We start from the raw sequence: 22670 nt of genomic DNA on the forward strand, positions 1-22670 counted from the left end.
GGTACCAGCTTTCATGATGTTAAATCTAACCTGTAAAAACCTGAGCATTAATCTCCATGAAAATAAGACCTTGTTCTTTCTCATTTAAATGCCCCCTTATTTTCTTCTCTAATATTCTGAGTAGGATATCCAGTATTGTGTTGAAAGAAGTAGTGAGAGTGGGCATCTTTATCTTATAATAAATCTCAAAAAAAAAGATTCCAACATTTCACCATTGATTATAGTGTTAGCCAATGGCTTATCTTATAGCTAATAAGGAATGTATCTCTTTATTGTGAAGTATATTCTTTCTATACCTAATTTGTTATAAATTGTATTAGAAATGGATTTTAAACTTTGTCAAAATAATTTTAGGCAGGCATAAAAATAGTTGTGATTTTTAATCTTTTTATTCTGTAAATAAGGTGTTTGGCATTTTTTGATTCCAACATATTAAAATATTCTTGCATCCTAGGAATAAATCAATTTTGATCATAATAAATGATCCTTTTATAGTGCTTTTGAATTTCATTTGCAACTACTTTGTGGATGATTTTGCATCTGTGTTCATCAGGAATATTGGCTTGTAATTTTTTTTTCTTGTAATGTCCATCTCTGGCTTTGGTATCAAGGTAATTCTGGCTTCATAAAAGGAGTTTGGAAGTATTCCTCCTTAATTTTTTCAAAGATTTGGTTCTATTTAAATGTTTGGTGAAATTCAGCAGTAATCAAATCTAAAAAAAACTTAAGTACACTAAAAATAAATGACAAAAATATTTTAAATTTTTAAGTGTTTATCACTTTCAAATAATTTTTAAGTATTCTTTACTTAGATATATAATGTTTATCTATAAACATTAGAAAATGTTTATAATTTGTTAATTTGCTTATGTAATTTAATACACTACAATTTATTTGTTAGTTTTTGGAAACAGAGTCTCACTGTGTCACCCAGGCTGGAGTGCAGTGGCGCAATCTCAGCTCACTGCAACCTCCACCTCATGGGTTCAAGGAATTCTCTGCCTCAGCCTTCTGAGTAGCTGGGATTACAGGTGCCCACAACCACGCCCAGCTAGTTTTTTTTTTTTTTTTTTTTTTTTTTCAGTTGAGATGGGGTTTCACCATCTTGGCCAGGCTGGTCTTGAACTCCTGACCTCATGATCCACCCGCCTTGGCCTTTCAAAGTGCTGGGATTACAGGCGTGAGCCATCTCACCAGGTCCACAGTATAATTTATATCAGTAAATAAATTACAATGAAGTCCATAAGCAAATTTAGTTATAAAGTTAAGATAAATTTGAATTGATTTTAAATTTAACTTTTAGCTTAAATTTTTCATTTGGATATTTTTAAACCCGCATTGAAGACAAAGATTAAACTTTGTACTTTTTGAGTATAGAGATATACATATAGTATATAAATAGATACATATTATATCTGTGTTGTTAAATTTTCACGGTGGGTTCAATTAAGAAAAATATATCTAAAAAGTCTCTGGAAACAAGATGGGGGAGACAATAATGAAAAACAAAACGTTTGAGAAACACAGCTCTGAACTCATGTAAAGAGTGCATGAAGGAAAGCAAAAACAGAAATGGAAAGTGGCCCAGAAGCATTAAGAAAGTGGAAATCAGTATGTTCCCTATTTAAGTCATCGGCTCAAAGCAAGGCCCTCAGAGAACCTAGAGCCCAAGGTTCAGAGTTACCCATCTCAGCAAGCCCAGAAGCATCTGCAATATCTACGATGGCATTGCCCTTTGCTTTACTGATGGCCCTGGTGGTGCTCAGCAGCAAGTCAAGTTGCTCTCTGGGCTGTGATCTGCCTGAGACCCACAGCCTGGATAACAGGAGGACTATGATGCTCCTGGCACAGATGAGCAGAATCTCTCCTTCCTCCTGTCTGATGGACAGACATGACTTTGGATTTCCCCAGCAGGAGTTTGATGGCAACCAGTTCCAGAAGGCTCCAGCCATCTCTGTCATCCATGAGCTGATCCAGCAGACCTTCAACCTCTTTACCACAAAAGACTCATCTGCTGCTTGGGATGAGGACCTCCTAGACAAATTCTGCACTGAACTCTACCAGCAGCTGAATGACTTGGAAGCCTGTGTGATGCAGCAGGAGAGGGTGGGAGAAACTCCCCTGATGAATGCGGACTCCACCTTGGCTGTGAAGAAATACTTCCGAAGAATCACTCTCTATCTGACAGAGAAGAAATACAGCCCTTGTGCCTGGGAGGTTGTCAGAGCAGAAATCATGAGATCCTTCTCTTTATCAACAAACTTGCAAGAAAGATTAAGGAGGAAGGAATAACACCTGGTCCAACATGAAAACAATTCTTATTGACTCATACACCAGCTCATGCTTTCATGAATTCTGCCATTTCAAAGACTGTCACTCCTGCTATAACTATGACCATGCTGATAAATTGATTTATCTATTTAAATATTTATTTAACTATTTATAAGATTTAAATTATTTTTGTTCATATAATGTCATGTGTATCTTTACACTGTGGTTAGTGTAATAAAACATGTTCCTTATGTTTACTCAATCCATTATTTTGTGTCGTTCATTAAACTTTTACTATAGGAACTTCCTGTATGTGTTCATCCTTTAATATGAAATTCTTATCCTGACTGTGCAACCTGATTAGAGAATAAAGGGTATACTTTATTTACTTATTATTATTATATGCAAGATGTAAGTAAAAATGACCTTTCTCTAAATCAGGTTGTATGTTGTACTCAAGATATAAAAGTGACCATAACAAATCCACTTCCTACTCTCTTGCATATTTTATTTTTGTATGGAATAAAACTAAAAATGGTAATCATACTTAATAGCAGTTATCCCAAATACTATAATAATAAGAAAGAACAACCAATAATTTCTCTCAGAAGCAGGTAAACTGAGATATGTGAGGAAATAAAAATAAACAGAGATATCCTCTATTGCCAGTTGGATATATGAGTTTGCAACTTACAAGGAATGCAATTGCTAGGGGTTCATATATGGCAAGCAAAATCCCAGAAATGGAAGTGCTCATGTGTGGAGAGAGGGTAGAGAGAGAAAAGGACTTAAGCATGATTCTGAGGACCTTCTACCTTTAAAGTGAGGGAAGAAAAGAGACACAAAGGAAACAGAGGTGGAGTCCCTTATATTAGACTGACAACAAGAGAGATTGGTGATTAATATGGTTTGGATCTGTGTCCCTGCCCAAATCTCATGTGGAATTGCAATCCCCAATGTTGGGGGTAGAGTCTGGTGTGGGGTGATTGGGTCATAGCTGTTTCTCATGGTTTACCACCATCCCCCTTGGTGCTGCCATGGTGATAGTGAGCTCTCCCGAGATCTAGTTGTTTAAAAGTGTGTGGCACCTCCCCCTACCCTTCCTCTTGCTCTCTCTTTACCTTCTTCCCTGAAGCCTCCCCAGAAGCAGATGCTGCCATGCTTCCTGTATAGCCTGCAGAATTGTGAGGCAATTAAACCTCTTTTCTTATAATTTACCCAGTCTCAGTTATTTCTTTGAGGCAGTGCAACAATGGACTGATACTGTGATAAAGTCTATTTAAGAAGATAAATGTGCTGGGAAGATGAATCAGTAGATTTGCCCAAGATAGGGATTAAAACTGCCCAATAATTGGGAAATAGATGGCACTGGCAATCTTAGTGAGAGAGCTGGTTTGGTGGAATTAATAAGTAGAAGTCATACTGGAGTAGGATCCAAGTGAGAGAAGTTAGTGACTCTGAAGCGAAGATGGAAATAGAATGGAATTGAAAAGAATGTGGATTATTGTTTTTGTACACAGTTTTTTTTTCTTTTTTTGCAGTGTAGTTTTTCTGGATAGATTTCATGTAACTGATGTACCGGCAACCATATTGATATGTTTAGTATATTTATGTTAAATTAAAACATTTAATTACAATAATAATTTTTCATTTTTTAAATAAATACTACTTTGAATATCAGTAAGCTGCCTTAATTCTCTAGATGAGAATAGATAAGTAATTCAATCCGTCATTGCAATTTTTAATTAATACTGATAATAATGATTCCTGGACCTACTGGCTTTACTAATTAGGTTACTTAACTTGCGTAATTGTAACACTGGTTTACTATAATTTTACTGCAGGTTTTAACACATTTTATTTTCTGGTAGAGCTCATATATAACTTCTTGGTAACTTTTCCTGATGTTATGAATATTACAATCTTATGCCAATCCAAAAATAACTAAATTGCCATCAGCATAAAGACTGAAAACTTCCTTCACAAATTAATAATGAAAAGAGGATCAACGAATCTCTGTCTCAATACTTAAGATAAAGAAAAAATTGGTTATAACCAGCTGAAAATACAGCATGAACCATGGAAACTCAGACAGCAAGAACTCTGTGTAGAACTCACAAGGAAAAAAAAAGATTTAACAATTATAACTGGGCCTGGCGTGGTGGCTCACACCTGTAATCCCAGCACTTTGGGAGGCCAAGGCGGAAAGATCATGAGGTCAGGAGATCGAAACCATCCTGGCTAACACAGTGAAAACCCATCTCTACTAAAAAATACAAAAAATTAGCCGGGCATGGTGGCGGGCCCTGCTACTCAGGAGGCTGAGGCAGGACAATGGCATGAACCCAGGAGGCGGACCTTGCCGTGAGCTAAGATCGCGTCACTGTACTCCAGCCTAGGCGACAGAGCAAGACTCCATCTCCAAAAAAAAAAAAAAAACCAAAAAAAATTATAACTGAAACTCAATACAAAACTGACAAAATCACCCATAATTTACATTACATCACAAAGAATTTGACATTGAAATTTCATTCCGCTTGCATGTACGTGTGGTGTTAAGAAACTCAATCTGTTTGAGCCTCAGTTTTCTCATAAATAAAATGGATTCGGAAAATCTTTATAGTTGTGATCATAAAGGAACACATGCAGTTTAAAGCACCTACCACAATATCTTCTACCATGTTGCCTGGTCAATATGGTGAAACTCCTTCTCTACTAAAAATACAAAAATTAGCTGGGCGTGGTGGTGGGCATCTGTAATCCCAGCTACTCGGGAGGCTGAGGCCGGAAAATTGCTTGAACCCAGGAGGTGGAGGTTGCAGTAAGCTGAGATCATGCCTTACTCAAGGAGTTAAATGATGATAAGTATTTTCCTCCTTTTCTTCATACAGCTGTAGATGGGAATAGTATTTGTCTTTCTATAAAATTTTTAGAATCTGTGGCGTTGTACCTTTCAGGAACTGACTTTCAAAGGAAGCAGCCTAAAAACAAACAAACAAACAACAACAACAACAACAAAACACAGATTCTGTCATGAACTGTAGAGGCTGAAAAATTGTCATTCCTCACTTCAATGTGTCCTATTTATATTCAGTCAGGAAATGGTGGCTTGTATAAATACCTGAGACAGGAGAATAATCATGCAGATTGGTGTGCAGAAGACACGTGATGTTTCTTGACTGATTATGGCACCTGGCACATTCTCTCTCTGGCTTTACTCCCTTCACCTTCCTGCCCATTCACACAGAGCTGTTTTCTGTTCTGTTGTGGTTTCAGCTTGATGGTTTCCCTAAAGATCAGAATGCCACAAGCGCTAAGCAGAAGTGAAATCGAATTTCTAGGTTTTGCAGAACCATCTGCAAGAGAGGATTTCCTGAATTTCTGTTGAATATGACGTAATAGTAACTTAATGAAAAGGAAAGAGAAAGCAGAATCTAGTTTATGCGCAGTCTCCTGAAAACCTCTCAGGGTAACACAGCCCCTGGTAGCCAAAGGTGACGAGGGCAGCCACCAAGACTGGAGGGCCAATTTCTGATCTATGCAGAAACCCATCACTTCTGGGCATTTCTCTTTATGCTGCAAAAAGTATACTTCTTGGCAAGTAAAGATGCTAATGCTGTCACAAGCCTGTTCCTTACCCTTGGTCTATTACAAAGAGAATCAGTTTCTGGCTTCCGTCAGGGCATGGATTTTGGGGGATTGACAGTTATAGGGATATATAGAGAGATGTATTCCTTGCCTATAGACCACTGTGCAGCCTCTAGAATCACCCTCTCCCTACACAACGTGTGGGACTCCAGGGGACAGGCAGACTGACCAATCTTGACTGGAATGTAATAGTATTCAGAACAAGTTCGTATTTAACAGTGCATTAAACAACTATTAATGGTACAATCTTAGTTTCACAGATCATTCCTATTATTAGACTTCAAACATTAACAAATAATATTCTCATTGTCACTTTGAATTATGATCTTGACAGTTCTTCCACTTAATAGTAAAAACTCTGCCTTGGTATCAAAAAAGAGAAGTCTCATAAGAGCTAATGAGTGTGAAAGAACAGTGTTGTTACCAGAGAACTAGTGAGGTTTATTCATTCAAAGTGTATCAATTTTGTTATGATTTGAGATGTATTTTTGTAATCAGCAACATATTTTCATTGAGATGTTCCAACAGGAAGTCTGTGTGAATTCTTGAGGTAGCAGCAAGGAAGAGCCTGAAATTGCAGAGGATTCTCTAAATGTATCCCTCAGGCCACACATTGTGATATATATATCTGTACATATATACACACATGCATATCACACATTGTGATATATATGTACATATATATATACGCATGTATATATACAGATATTTTCTTATTTTATAAATATATGGTTATTATTTCCTTAATTAATATATATACATTAAAAAAGGGACTGGGTGCGGTGGCTCACGCCTGTAATCCCAGCACTTTGGAAGCCGATGTGAGTGGATCACTTGAGTTCAGGACTTCAACACCAGCCTTGTCAACATTGTAAACCCCATCCCTACTAAAAATACAAAAATTAGCCAGGCGTGGTGATAGGTGCCTATAATCCCAGCTATTTGGGAGACTGAGGCAGGAGAATCTCTTGAACCCTGGAAGCAGAGGTTGCAGTGAACTGAGATGGTGCCACTGCACTCCAGCCTGGGTGACAGAGCGAGATGCCATCAAAGAAAAAAAGAAAGAACAGAAAAGGGAATACTTTCCCAAATCTCCGTAACACATATAATATAAAAAGCAGAATTATTGGAGTATTCTGGGGAAAACTGAAAAATAGTCACCTTCATACTGAAGATAAGTCTCATGTATATATTCAGTCAGGATACGGTATCTTACAGAAAAATCTGGAAGAGTTTATTTTCTTAAACCTAAGTGAAATATACATACTATTCATTTGCTGATTCCAATACCCAGCACAGTTCCCTCCTTCTTCCCCAGCTTTTCTGGATCTCATTCTTCACTCCTATTGAAGCTCAGAAAATAATACGACAAAGTGAAGGTCTCAGAAGCAGCCTCAGAAGCAAAGTTTCTCTCTGGCCTTCTCCTGCCCTCCTGTTTGTCACTCCTCATCTCCCGAGGCCAGCCATAAAAACTAGAAACTCTCTTTCCCAAGGCTGGTAATAGAAACCAGAGCCCTTTTTCCCCAAAGCCAGCCATAAAAATCTAAAAATATTGCTCTAACTTTCCATCACTTTTGAGTGTAAGAACTGAACTGGTCATAAAGAAATTCTCTAACCTACCTTGTTTGATTATAGGTACTAAGACCCTTATTCCAAAAAGGTCTCTGCCACATACCCAGGAGGAAGGAATGGTGCATGGAGAGGCCAAGAGGTAGCTGACCAGAAATGCCTTGCTGGGTTTCCCTACTCAGAATATTAGCATTAGATGATGCCCTTTTTATCTAATCACATTTCTACACAGCTGTTCATTCTTCATGGAACGTAAGCATAAAAATGGATAGTTTTTTTCTATACTTTGGGTCTTCGTTTTGAAGGCTTCCATATTTATATAAAATGATGATTAAATAAATGTGTTATGCTTCTCTCTTATTAACCTGTCTTATTAGCCTCTCTTATTAACCGGGCTGTGACCCTTTTGATAGGAAGGAAAGAAACACTATTTCTGCCCCTATAGTTCTGATGATGAAGATGGGATGCCTCAAGCATCTGACTCACCTACTGATGAGGTCCTGGGACAACTGATAAAGAGCTGGCAAATAAAGGTAAAAAAAATTTTTTTTTTTTTTTTTTTTTTTGAGATGGAGTCTCGCTCTGTCACCCAGGCTGGAGTGCAGTGGCCGGATCTCAGCTCACTGCAAGCTCCGCCTCCCGGGTTCACGCCATTCTCCTGCCTCAGCCTCCCGAGTAGCTGGGACTACAGGCGCCCGCCACCTCACCCGGCTAATTTTTTGTATTTTTTAGTAGAGACGGGGTTTCACCATGTTAGCCAGGATGGTCTCGATCTCCTGACCTCGTGATCCGCCCGTCTCGGCCTCCCAAAGTGCTGGGATTACAGGCTTGAGCCACCGCGCCCGGCCAAAGGTAAAAATTTTTACCAAGGTGAGTTCTGAATCTCTGCCTGTAGTTTCTGGTCAAGAACTAAAGGTAAAAATTTATCTTTATTTCTTACTTTCCAAATGCTGATCAGCAGGGGATCATTTGTTTGAATTGTTCTCTTACGTAAATTTGGATTTAAGGGACCCATTTGTTATTGATCCTATCCCTTCAACGGACAGCTGTGATTTTCCTGTTTTGTGTCCTGAGAACCTGACTTGGCTTGCTGCCTGTCAGGACAAACTTTGGTGTGTGAAGGGGGCCAAACAAAAAGTTGGAGGCTCCCATTAAAAGCTTACATATTTCCTATTGCCAGCTCGCAAGGTATCTAAATCTCTCTTTCTTTTGGCTATTTGTGAGGGTAGCTTTGAATGTTGAGAGGGCTGCATCTTCGCATTTCTTTGAAGATGTCTCATGTATCCTTGGTTAAGTCATAAAAGACTTGGTTTTGGTTCTGAGTCACTTGGTAGGTATCTTTGTTTTAAAAGAAGAGGAAGAAAAAGGAGAAAGTTTCAAACATTAGAAATGTTGGTTGTTTTTTCTTGCTGAAATCTGATAAGGGATTTAAAAGTATTTTTTTAAAGAGCTTTGTGGTCAAATAATAGCTTAATTTAAAGCTGATATCCAGGCTACCATTTTTTGAGTCTTTCTGATTTTCTACCTGTACTCCTGTTTATCCCATGGGAACTTTTTTCAGTAAACTTAAACCTTTTTAAATTATATATTTGATTCCTCTGTTTGCTTCCTTTCTTGTAGGCATGACTTTTGCCAGTAAAAAAAAAATAAAAAAATAAAAACACGTAAAACATGTAAAACTTTATTGGCCTTTTTGGGAAGCTTAAGACCTCCCCAGTCTGACTCCTTTAAGACTTGTTCTTCCATTTACTTCTGCCCCTCCTTCCTTCTGCCACTTTCAATCCTCCATCTGGGTCTCTCTTATCATTGACAAGCCCCTGCCTCTGCATTTGGTGGTCAGTGGATGGGATGGAAAATTACTAAGCAGAGACATCAGAGTTCTGGTTACCACATAAAGGGATGTAGAGAAGACTTCTAGAAAGCCTGGGACTCCTTGAAGAATGCAAAAAAAAAAAAAAAAAGATGCCACAGACCCCCGCACTACATGGAGTCTTCTGTCTTCCTCATGAACCCCAAGAGTCATGGGTGCGTCCTTCTTGCATCTGGAGCTCTCTTTTGCCTTAAGTTCCCTGATCTCTTTGGCTTTTGTGGGTATCAAGGGTAACTTCACACGGTGAGAGAGCCACCCACCTGTCAAGACTAGAGACAGTGGCCAGGTTTGTTTTCTGTATAAGTCTGTCTCCTTCAACCAGCTTTTTCTTCAGAGCTAAAAGGAGGAAATTTCCTGGAAAGAACTGACCCCAATACTGGAAGGAGCCCATTTCTTTAACTTTCGTGTCTTAGAGAGGGGAAATACTCCCAGCTTCAGGCAGGACATGTCCTCTTGGGTCAATGGGCAGCTCTGGGGAGAGAAAGGGGCAGGATGTGTCCCTTGCCTCCAGCCTGTGCAACCTCCCAGGACCTCCTGACTCGTCCCTCACTCTACTTACTGCAGGTCACATGGAAGTGAGTCACCCCATCTGACTGTAGCACTTTAAGGGAAATCTGGAAAAACTTTCCTGTTTGAAGGTACATTAACTCCTTAGAGTAAGTTGTCAGTTTTACTAATTCATTCCTCCTATCAGATCATGCCCCTCAACTTTATAATTGAGAAAATTCTTACTCTCCCTTTGAATAAAGAATGAGCTTGCATCAGTTCCAGCTTGATTCAACAGTTAGGGAGAGCACTAACATAAATAAAGGAACTTCAGAGAGCATAGTGACTGCCACAGGTGTCAACAGGGTAGAATTGAGAGGCATCTTGGCAATATTGCAATTAAAGAAGTAATCATGGTGAGGGTCAGTTGCTCAGACAATTGGGCAGGCATTCAATTTAGTAGGGATCTCTCAACTCTCTGACTCAGGTTAGAAACCCAACCATTAGATTGTTTCTCTTCTATTCATGGGCTAGAGGGCCCTAATTTACATGTTAAACCAGTTTTCCTTTCCTCCACCACCTGTAGGGAACCAGTTTAGGAACAGGACAACAGGAACATATTTTAATTCACTTGGTTCTGTCTTTTGTGATTGCCTAATTAGCCTTTCAAATATTAGAACCCCTTCCATTCTTGGGTAACTGCTTACATTTTTAATGTAATTTTTTCATTATATTTATATTATACTTTATACTATATTTATATTATATGTAAAAGTTCTGATTTGGCTTCATATTGTCACCCTGCCCTGAAAAATCTCTATAGCCATATCTCATTTCATATCTCACAGTTTTCAACTTGTTATATATAATCTACAGTATTGGGGAACCCAGCAGCAGGTCTGGAGACACCTAGACAGGGGGTGTGGTGGGGACACTGAGTGCTGGGCTGCTGGCCCTGCCCACATCCCACTGAGGAGCCAGATTTTACTGCTCCCAGGCCCACCTCCACCCAGGAACATCTAGTCCACCTGAAAAGGGATGGGGGGAGGCAGGGATCAGTGCAGGGTACCCAGGGAGACACGACGAGGCATCACCACACAACATCCTCTGTAGACAGCCATGTTTTTTAAACCTCAGAAGCAAGGGTCTAAATGCAGCCTCATTTTCACCCTTCCTGCCAGATGAGTCATGAGCTGTAGGGGCGTAGACCCACTGATGTCCAGTCTGGCATCAAAATGCAGTAAATGAAGGGACTCCTGCCTATACCTCTATGTCCAATTAGCTGGTAAAGAGTGCAGGAGCTCATCTGTGACTCTGTTTAAGAGCCTACACGTGCTCAGTCCTTCAGGAGGAGACTGCACCAGGCACAGGACTCTCATTTGTTCAAACAATGAAAGCGCACATCATGCACTAGAATAAGCTGGAAGAGCCAGCAGTAGCCTGAGAACGTGGAAGGAGGTTGGAGATGTTTAAATCATAGACAACAGTGTCAGGTACTCATGAGATGGAACAATACCAATGAGCAGCATTAAGTCAACTGTTCAAATCATTCCTATCAGGAGGGAAGACTGAAGTGGATGCTGAGAACACAGAGTTCTATTGAGCTGTGGCCAGCATCGTGTCCACAGCATGGGTAACACGGACACCACAGCAGCCTGCAGAGTACAGGGAGAGATGGGGGTTAACCCACTTCCAGATGCAAACTTTTGATTTCTCCCTAGAACCCGCACGTCATCACAGTGCAGGAAAAATTATTCCTGGGACCAATGCAGTCCAAGGGATCTCTTAAATTCTGCTCACGATGCAGCTTCCTTTAAAGACCAACAACAGGAAGACAATTCTTGAACAGAAGGGTCACAGGAAGACCCTCCAATAATGTCATTTCATTCGATGTCATTTCCTTATAACATTGATGAGAGAAGAAACTGACTCCCCACCACGGCCTTTTCTGTGTGGAGTTTGCACATTCTCCCCATGCCTGCATGAGTTTTCTCCAGGTATTTCAGTTTCCTCCTGCATCCCAAATATGTGCATGTTAAGTTAATTGATTTTCTAAATTTCTCCAGTCTTTGTGTGTGTGTGTGCGTGCGTGCGCATTTGAATGTGCCCTGTGATTAAATAGCTTCCTGTCCAGTGGGGGTTTCCACCTTACACCTGATCTGTGAGGACAGGTTCCTGCCCCCCTTGACCCTGAAACAGAATAAGTGGATTGCAAAAATGAATAAATGAATGAATGAGTACAAATGATTGCAAAACAAAATTCACAAAGCATGTGACACTTATACAGATGCACAACAATGTATGAAAGTGCTCAGCGAGCCCATCATATTTGTTCCTCTTTGTTTTGGAACTGCTTGGTTGTAAGAAGTGTTCCTTACAATTTTCACTTTGTAAACATTTACTTTTTGATATAACCTTCTAGTACTATGACTGGAAAATATCATTTATTGTAATGCCAACCGTAGACAACCATACACAGCCAAAGACAACCATACTAAGCAATATGGCTGAGTCTGTAGTTAAAGCCAGACCTTCCTTGGCAAGCAACCCTTTTTAAAGCATTCATTTTATGTTGCAATTGTAGCAGTGAAACAGCAAAATACCTAACATAACTAACTCCATTTTGCTTATGGGGCCTATACTCATTCCTGCACGTAGATTGGGATAATTTTAGAGCACTGAGATAATGTGCCAAAACAGCAATCATGTAGTTTTTAAAACTAACTCTGGGATTAAAGGAGAAGGATGTAAACAACTAACTATGTTACCTTAAAGATTCATAGAAGCGTTGTGACCTGACTAAGAACAAAGAATTTTTCAAATTCCTTGGACCTGTGCTGGTGCCCAGATGTCTGCTGTTGATGGTCACCTCTTCATCCTGACCCCTTCCTCGTTCACCTGCCGTAACATAAAAAGAGCCTGAAATTTGTACTGTCTTAAGATGGTATTTGAAGATACTAGTCTACCATCTTCTCAGTTTTCTGGCTTTCCTAATGAACCTGCTTTCCCCTTCAGCAACTTTCTTCCCTTGAGTTTGGTTTCCAAGAGATGAGCAGCTGAACCTGGGTTCAGTTACACTATCAAGGAATATCTGAGGCTGAGTAATTTATAAAGAAAAAAAACCCGTTTATTTGGCTCACAATGCTGCTGGCTGGAAGACTGGGCATCTGGTGAAAGCCTCAGGCTGCTTAGATGCTATACAGTTTAGATGTTTAGTGGAAACAACCTAGATTTCTACGGTTTACATGTTTGGTGGGGATAAACATCTAAGCATCACAATCTTGGTCATATGAATGATCTTTTCAGCACTCACAACTCAACCAATGGACCAAAAGAGAAAGAAGGGAAGAGATTCTTCAGTGGACACTATCAGTACACAAGATGAAGTCTCTAGGGATGAGAAATATCCTTCTCCTTGGCAATAAGAGCAGCAGGCTGACCTATGAGTCCTGAAGGAGGAGAAAGTCACAGTCTGTATGGCTGGGCTGTTTCAGAAATTATTAGTTGTTTTCTCTTTATTCTTAAATACACAAGAAAACTCAAGAGTAAGAAATAAATTGGCTTCCAGGAGTTTGCAGTTGATGGGTTAATAGAGTTGTTTTTGTATATGTTTGAAGAAATCACTAATTAAATGTTATGATTTATTTTTTTAATTGGCAGACAAATCTACTTCCTTTTACTACTTAAAAGATATTTTGTTGGCCGGGCGCGGAGGCTCACAACTGTAATCCTAGCACTTTGGGAGGCTGAGGCAGGTGGATCACTTAGGGCCAGGGGTTCAAGACCTGCCTGGCCAACATAGTGAAACCCTGTCTCTACTAAAAATACAAAAATCAGTTGGGCATAGTGGTGTGCACTGATAGTCCCAGCTACTCCAGAGGATGCGGCATAAGAATCACTTGAACGTTGAACCCAGGAGGTGGAGGTTGCAGTTAGCTGAGATTGTGCCACTGCACTCCAGCCTGGGTGACAAAGTGAGACTCTTTCTCAAAAAATAAATAAATAAATAAATAATTTAAAAAAGGAATATATTTCATCTACTTTTCCATTGAACTTAAAGGCAGTCAGTTCAATTCATTTATACTACACCCCCTGTTGCTCTGTAAAGCAATAGACAGCAACCGTTTGACATTCAAAAGGATCTCAGAATCCTAAGTCATCTCACTGTCCCTGCTCTACTGATTTGATGCCCTCTTCTTTACTTTCTACATTCATATCTATCCCCCACTTCCTTTAAAGGACCCTTCCAGAAAAGCCATTACATTGATTCTCCCTAAAGTTTTGACCTTGCATGATTGGTGTGGTCAGAATAGTTCACCCCTCCCGATTTATATTTCTCTCCAAACAGTTGTATAAAGGGGTGTCATCCAAATAGTGTTATTAAGAAGACAGAGTTAGTGTTTTAAAAATATCTTAAAACAGCCTGGCATGGTGGCTGATGCCTGTAATCCCAGCACTTTGGAACACTGAGGCAGGATGATCGCTTGAGCCCAGGAGCACCAGACCAGCCTGGGCATGTGTTGAAACCCTGTCTCTACAAAAAATTTGAAAAATTAGCCAAGCATGGTCGTGCATGCCTGTGGTCCCAGTTACTCAAGAGGCTGAGGTAAAAGGACTGCTTGAGCCCAGGAGGTCAGGTTGCAGTTATCCGTGATCATACTACTGCACTGCAGCCTAGATGACAGAGTAAGACCCTGTCTCAAAAAAGAAAATCTTAAAACAGTGGATGTTTCCTATTAGGCATGTAATAAATGTTGGTATTATCATTTTTAATATTAGTATTATTATTAATATCATCATCCAGACTAAAATAGAAACTTTTGGGACCATCTGATTCTCTTTCTATTAGTTCCAGGTTTCTCAAGACTATCTTATCATTGCCTGGGTGGATTTATTAACTAGGTAGAGTCTTCAGACAAGCTTAATGTCTAATATCCTGCCAGAGAGATTTGTTGCTGTTCTAGCAACTGCAGCCTGGTTGTCAATCTTTTGGGAGTTGGTTGGTGTGACGTCTTCCTTCTCTCCAGAGCTGATCGCATGTGGATTAAGTGAAAGAAAGTCAAGTAGCTGATCTTTGAAAACTCTCTAGTCCCCAATTTTTGCTGCATTGAATTTTGCTAACTTACACTTTGCAGTTAGTAAGGGGAAAGTCACTTCCCTTATTTCACTTTCATGACAATCAGAATTGCTTGTGTTTTCTTTCTGCCTACAAACAATTGTCAAGTAGTACTTTCTACAAAAGTTGAAATGAGAAACAAGAAAAACACAAAATTTGGAAATTATAGAGAAAACCAGTGGAGCTCTTTTGCCTTTCTTTTACTTCCCTTTGTTTGTGTTACTTCATCATGAATTAGAATGTAATGTGGTAGCAGCAAGGCAAACTTTGCCCAGTAAACCACTACGTCAAAAAGGAGTTCTAAAAATTCACTTGTTGTTGACCTTTAAATTTAAAATGAAGAATCATAAATCAGTAAAGGAAAGATGACTATGACTGTTTAACATGATAGCATGGGGCTCACTGCCCTGCACCGTCAAAGTTTCATGTAGACAGAGATGTAAGGAACGTCAACAGATCACACTGAACTGGTGAACAACTCAGGGTCACCAGTTTCTGTAATATGAGCCTCTAAAGAGAGGCAGCAGCATCTTTGAGTCTCCTGTGCATAGCTCAGAAGTTTCAAGCATAAAAACTGTTCAATAGTTTAAAAGAATTAAAGATAGCAAGAGTTGAAGAATAAAAGCTGTACTTGGTGAAGTAAAATTATTGAACTACTGAGGATAAAATGATTACAATTGGATAATTCCTTTTACCTACTTGGACAAAACAAACCTTTGCTATCAGCCTTCTAGGGCTGTTGAGAGTTTTGATACCTAGGGCATGGGTCAGAAGAAGAGGAGGTCACCACTGAGAGCAAATACTCCTTCACCCAAATATTCTAGGAGCAAGGACAAAGGTCACAAAGGATTTATTGTTTTGGCAACAAAGAAGCAAGAACCTCCTTGGGAAAGGAGTTCTAAAGTCATCAGGATGTGGTGAGCCTGCACTTAGGGAATGACTTGATGTGATAAATACCTTGTGAGTCCTCACTGCTGAGGAAATAACATTATTTTAAGATTAAAATTTCCACACCCATATGCATTTAAAAAAAAAAAAAACACAGAATTCCTTTTAGGGGTATTAGCACAGTGTGAGGAGTGCTGTATTTCTCCAATAAGAAAATAATGCAAAAAAGGCAATGTTCATTGATCTAAGCTTGAGCCCCCAGGGAAACACAACCACATGAACCTGAATGAATATATTCTAGAAGAAGGGAAGCACTGGCGAAGTTCTTTCACTAATAACCGTCAACATCTGCTGTGAATCAAATATCAAACAAAGATAGTCTTAAAGTGTTTAATTTCCAGAGATAGGTAATTCCCTAACTGAATACAGAAACCCATAGGGCCCAGGGATCCTGATTTCCTATGCAAAATGGCAGGTAAAATTGGAGGCTAGGATCGGGGCTAAAAGTATATACTTCTAACATTAGCACAAAGATGTTTCTCATTTGATCAACCAATATCCATTTGGATTGATAATATCTTAAGTTTACTGGGAATATTGAACATCTATTGCAAAAATCAAGAGTGTTGAGTGATGACCTCCTTTTAGGTCATATAGAACAAGGTTTTCAACCCCCATCCATGGACTGGGGTACTGGTCCTGGCCTGGTAGGAACAGTGCTGCACAGCAAGAAGCAAGCAGGCCAACCAACAAGCATTAACGCCTGAGCTCCACCTCCTGTAAGATCAGCAGTGGCATTAGATTCTCAAAAGAGTGGGAACCCTATTGTGAAGTGCAGATGCGAGGGATCTAGGTTGTGGTCTCCTAATGAGAATCTAATGCCTCTAAAAATGTTCTCTCCCCAACCCCGTTTTTCGTGGAAAAATTGTCTTCCACCAAACTGGTGGCCAAAAGGTTGTGGATGCTGATACAGAAGACATGTAAATGAAAACAATAAGTGGAATTAAAAATTTAGAGAAATGCTCAGAAAAATGAAAACCATTTGTGCTCCATTAAAGCCATGCATAGATAGAATGTCTTCATGGAACCTAGGATCCAAGGTTCATCCAGATCTCAGTTCAGCCAGGCCAAAAGCATCCTGATTTCCCAATGGCCCTCCTCTTCCCTCTACTGGTGGCCCTAGAGGTGTGCGGCTATGGCTCTTTTGGATCTCTAGGATGTAATCTGCCTCAGAACCGTGGTCTGCTAGGCAGAAACACCTTGATGCTTCTGGACTGAATGAGGAGAATTTCTCCTTTCTTGTGTCTGAAGGACAGAAGTGACTTCAGATTCCCCCAGGAGATGGTGGAAGTCAGCCAGTTGCAGAAGGCCCAGGCTATGTCTTTCCTCTATGATGTGCTGCAGCAGGTCTTCAGCTTCTTACACGGAGCGCTCCTCTGCTGCATGGAACATGACCTTCCTGGACCAACTCCACACTGCACTTCATCAGCAGCTGGAACACCTGGAGACCTGCTTGGTGCAGGAGATGGAAGAGGGAGAAGCTGGGGGTGGGAGTGATTGAGGGCTCTACACTGGCCTTGAGGAGGTATTTCTGGGAATCCATTTCTACCTGAAAGAGAATAAATAATGATTGTGCCCAGGAAGTTGTCAGAGTGGAAATCATGAGATCCTTTTCATCCACAAGTTTGCAAAAAAGATTGAGAAGTAAGGATGAAGAACTGGGCTCATCCTGAAATGATTCTCATTGACTAATCTGCTATATCACACTTGTACATGTGACTTTGGATATTCAAAAAGCTCGTTTCTGTTTTATCAGAAATTATTCAATTAGTTTTAGCAAATACTTCATTAATAGCATAAAGTAAGTGCATGTCAAAAACGTTCAGCTCCTGGGGCATCCGTAATTCAGAGATAACTGCCCTGATGCTATTTATTTATCTTCCTTCTTTCTTTGCATGCCTTGTATTTATGATATTTATATATTTTATATGTTCATCTTCACATTGTATTAAAATTTATAAAACATTCACTTTTTCATATTAAGTTTGCATTTTGTTTTATTAAATTCATATCAAAGAAAACTCTGTAAATGTTTCTATTCTAAAAACAATGTCTACTTTCTCTTTTTGTAAACCAAATTGAAAATATGGTAAAATATATTAAGTCATTCATTTCATTCCTATTATATGTATAAATTAAGTAAATGGCAAACTGTGAGATTTTTCTTAAAGAAATACAGGAGAATAAAGCAAACACAGTTTCTCTCAGTCTAAGAGGGAAGGAGACATAAAAACAGGACAAATATTTATATTATTTCCATTATGTTAAATGCTACAAAGAGAAGTAAAGAAAAGTGATGTTCTCACATCAGAAACTTTAGGTATAAATGGTGCTGGGAAGAGAAAAATATTAGATATCTTTCCTAAGGTGCAGGGGAGATATGCAAGTACAAGTCTTATTGGCAGGTGGGAATTATGTGTCTAGAATGCCATGGGGGAAGGTGTTAATTTGGGATTCTTTATTTTATGTCTGATTATCAGGGCACGGGAATGGATGTAGTCACATAAATAGAAGGGACAATGTGATGAGGACATCAACTTTATCCTGCAGACCCTCAGCAGTTAAAGGAAGGGCTGATGAGTAGAGTCTGCAAAAGGCCCTGAGGCCGATAGCCAGTGCAGTTAGAAGGTGAAATAGGGAAGAATCAGGGAAAGACTAATAAGGAAAGGACGGTGGTACTTTCAGGGAAGGAGGACCAAACTATCCTAGTGAATCTGAAAACAGAAGGCATTGGTGACCTTGGCCGATGACGGAATATATGGTTTAGTAGAATTAATGGAACAGAAATGAGAGATGAGAGTAGGTTGGAGAAAAAACACATGAAGGGGAATTAGGTATACTGTGCATAAAAAGTCACCATGGGAAGGCTAGTCGGGGGAGTGGAGTTGGGAAATAAGGTGGTATCTGAAAGAAAATGTTGTTTACACACCCATGTATATTTTTTTTCATGTGTTTTGAAAGCATTTTCAAAGAATAGATCAATTGAAACAAATCTTTTGACATTTTCTATTGAGGTATGATTTACAGATTTAAAACTTTCTATTATTTAAATTGTACAACATGGTGTTTTGGTGTAAGTATACCTTGTGTAATGATTCCCACAATCAAGTCAATTAAAACATTCATCACCTAATATATTCACCATGTTGTGTGTGTGTGATGAGGATAATTAAGATCTACTACCTCAGCAAATTTCAAATATATGTTATTATTAATTATATTTACCATACTGTACTGAAAATTTTTAACATTAGATTTATAAAAACTATTATTTAAATATTTGATTTAAAACTTTTCTTATTTGAAAACAGTAATTTATTAAAATTATAACATTATTGTAATTAATATTATTTTGTAGTAAATTTCAATATTAACATATTTACTTGCTAATTTCAGTTCTTTTTTCAATTGTTTCATTTCGTTTTATCCATTAACTTCATTTACTACAGTTTCTATGTTAGCCAATTTCTTTCTCTTTTTTATTGTTTTGTTTTGAGACAGGGTCTTGTGTCTGTTGCCCAGGCTGGAGTGCAGTGATGTGATCTCAGCTCACTGCTACCTCCTCATTCTGGGCTCAAGTGATTCTTGTGCCTCAGCCTCCCAAGTAGCTAGGATACAGGAGTGTGCTACCACACCCAGCCAATTATTTTATTTTATTTTTGTAGAGACAGGGTTTCACCATGTTGGCCAAGCTGGTCTGGAACTCCTGGCCAAAAGTGATCCATCCATCTTGGCCTCCCGAAGTGCTGGGATTACAGGAATGAGCCATGTGCTCAGCCAATTATTTTGTACTTTTTAATCATTGACATTTTAAATAAATTATAGGTAATTAGCTAATTCTTTATGGACGGTTGATTTATTTTGTTTTTAATTGACAATAGTTATACATATTTATGGGGCACACTGTGATGTTTTGATACATGTATACATCAGATAATGTCAAATCAGAGTAATTAGCATATTGATCACCTCAAATATTTGTCAGTACTTTGTGGTAAGAACATTCAAAATCCTGTCTTCTAGCTATTTTAAAATATAAATTAATATTGCATTTTACTATGCAATAGAACACCAGAATTTATTCCTCCTGTCTCACTGTAATTTTGCACCCATTGAACAGCTCGCTCACTCTCTCTCTCTCTCTCTCTCTCTCTCTCTCTGTCTCCCTCCCACCTACACTCCCCTGCCTCTGGTACTCACTATTCCACTCTCTACTTCTATGAGATCAGCTTTTTTAGATTCTAGATAGGAGTGAGATCATGTGGAATTTGTCTGTGCTTGGCTTATACCACATAACATAATGTCCTCCTAGTTCATCCATGTTGCCACAAATGACAAGATTTTATGGCTTAGTGGTATTTAATTGTGTATATATACCACATTGTAAAATCCGTTCATCTGTTGTTGGACTCTTAGGTTGATTCTATATCTTGGCTATTGTGAATAGTGCTGCAATAAACATGAAAGTGTAGATATTTCTGTGACATATTGAATTCATTTCCTTTAGATACATACTATGGGCACTTTTTAAAACTTTATTCTATGTACAAGACCTGGACAGTTCCTTGTATATTTCTGCAAGCATCATCTAGGATATAGAACTACACTTCTCCCTAGTCACATTTCTCTTTTGATTTGACAAACACTCACTTCCTTTTCTTGCAAATCTGATTTTACCTTTAATTTCTATATTGCATCAGGAATATTCCATCAGGATTTATTTATTCTATGATATGAACATCTAAACTGATTTTTGTTAGAATGCCAATTTTCTTAGAACATTTTATTGAAATTTTATTTCCTTCCTTATTAACAACACGTATGTCTTTACCATATATCTAAATAATTTTGATACTACAGCCATTTTTGAGATTATTTGGTTTATTAATGTAATTACCACACTTTACTCATTGTTACTTTACTTCAGATACTGTAAAACTCATTTAATTCTTCTGGTTGATGCAGCTAAGGCCAATAATTCCTTTCTACATTTAATGTCGTTGCTTGCATTATTTCACAATTATCTTTAGAACTGTTCTAAAGTAGAGAGCATTGACTTTACAAAATCGTAAACATTTGTGGATCCCCAAATGGCAGATTATACTGCATAACAAAGAATGAAAGATAAGATCGACATGAATTTTCTAGATGAGAGACTTGAGTGAAAGCTGTTATTAGTGACATGCTTCTAACATGCAGGATATAGAAAGGGAAAAATCATAATTTTTTAATGGAAAAACCTGGCAGTCATCCTCATAACAAAGTAATTTAAGTTAACATCAGCAGTAATAGGACATATTGATATCATGTACCCTGGATGTTGTGCAATTTAGTGAGCATATAAGTTCTGTGATTTTCATTCCTTAAATCCATAACCTCATTGTAATCATGAGAAAACACAAGACAAATCCAAATTGATGAACATTCTACAAAATACCTGACCAGTATTCTACAAAAGTTTCGATGTCATGAAAGACAAGGAAAGACTGAACATGTGTTACAGTTTGGAGGAGACTAAAGAGATAAAACAACTGGATACAATATGGGATCCTGGATTGAATCTTGAAACAGATTATTTAAAGGATATCAGATAAAAAAAAAACATGAAGAAATCTGAGTAAAGTCTGAAGGTTAGCAGTATTATACCAATGCTAATTTCTTAGTTTTAATAGTTGCACATGGTTATGTAAGTTGTTAACATTAGAAGAAACTAGGTTAAGGGCATAGGGGAACTCTCTGTCCTGTCTTTGCAAAAGTTAAAAATAAAAAGGCTGCCAGGATTATCTATCTTACTGGTTAATTTTTTAAATGTATTTAATTGATTAATCATTCATGAGCTTCTTGATTCTTTCCCAGAAGACAGAAAATTCTATCTCCAGTGTAACTGTTAAAAAGATAGTTTTCCCGCTCTTTAGCCCTTACGCTTCCTCAAGTCAGAATGTACAATCAACCCAGCAGCTAACTCAGCCAGCCTGCATCACAAAAGACACCAGCCAACTGCCAAGTCAGGTGACTCAGAGTCTTTGGTTGACTCAGTCCTCCTCCAGTAATGCACTGGGCTCTCCTCATTTCTCCAGAAGTGTTTCCATTTCCACATCTTCAATCCCTTTAGTGAGCCCTTCCAGATGTGATCTCCCTGGGCTCTGACTCTTGGTGCATTGATTTAGTTTGAATCTAGCTCATGTCCCTAGTGTGATCATGATTCAGTCTTTCTTAGGCTTGTGCCAAATAGGTAGAAATCTAAAGCCTATGAATGTTTGAATAAATGGGTATAAATACATAGGGTTTCAGAGAGTTGTTTATGAATATATTACTGGGGTGAACGAAGGGTTTTACTAATTGATTCAAGCTTACAAAGATACATTCTTAAGATTAGAAAAGTGGAATATAACATGTAAATAAAATGGAGCCAATTTAATTGCAACATGGCATGTCTGACATGAGTAAATGGGGCTTTCCTGTGAAGGAAGTGAATGGGAGTGAAGAGAAAGACCGTGTTGTTATTTGGACAGGACTCTACGGGGAAAATGTTGATCAGTCTAGAATTTAAGTTCTTATGGCCAGAAATATTCCCAGGAAGCATGTAAAATCTCTGGACTCAGAGTCAGATTTTCTTGGTTCCAACAGTGGCTCCACAATTCAATAGCTTTCTGTGTTTCCATTTTTTTTCATTTGTAAATGGGGATAGTAATAGAACCTCTCACTATCTGCTTAAGTCACATATTTCCAGTGACATAATAAAGGTAGGCACATGGTAGGTGT

General features: G+C 38.6%; 1 protein-coding gene and 1 pseudogene across 2 annotated transcripts; both read left to right on the plus strand.

The window, feature by feature from the left end:
- Positions 1-1659: 1659 nt before the first annotated feature.
- Positions 1660-2525, plus strand: LOC116270026 (interferon alpha-1/13). Its single transcript, XM_031654283.1, has one exon. The coding sequence runs from the start codon at positions 1723-1725 to the stop codon at positions 2290-2292; it is 570 nt and encodes a 189-aa protein (XP_031510143.1). The 5' UTR covers positions 1660-1722; the 3' UTR covers positions 2293-2525.
- A 13220-nt stretch (positions 2526-15745) lies between these two features.
- Positions 15746-17609, plus strand: LOC110741505 (annotated as a pseudogene). Its single transcript, XR_002517763.2, has one exon. The product of XR_002517763.2 is annotated as an interferon omega-1-like (transcript).
- The last annotated feature ends 5061 nt before the right edge of the window (positions 17610-22670 follow it).

This window comes from Papio anubis, chromosome 13 (assembly GCF_008728515.1).
Source record: "Papio anubis isolate 15944 chromosome 13, Panubis1.0, whole genome shotgun sequence".
Lineage (NCBI taxonomy): Eukaryota > Metazoa > Chordata > Mammalia > Primates > Cercopithecidae > Papio > Papio anubis.

Excerpts from the sequence above, each read along its gene's own strand:
- LOC116270026 (XM_031654283.1), top strand. The coding sequence starts at position 1,723 with ATGGCATTGCCCTTTGCTTTACTGATGGCCCTGGTGGTGCTCAGCAGC.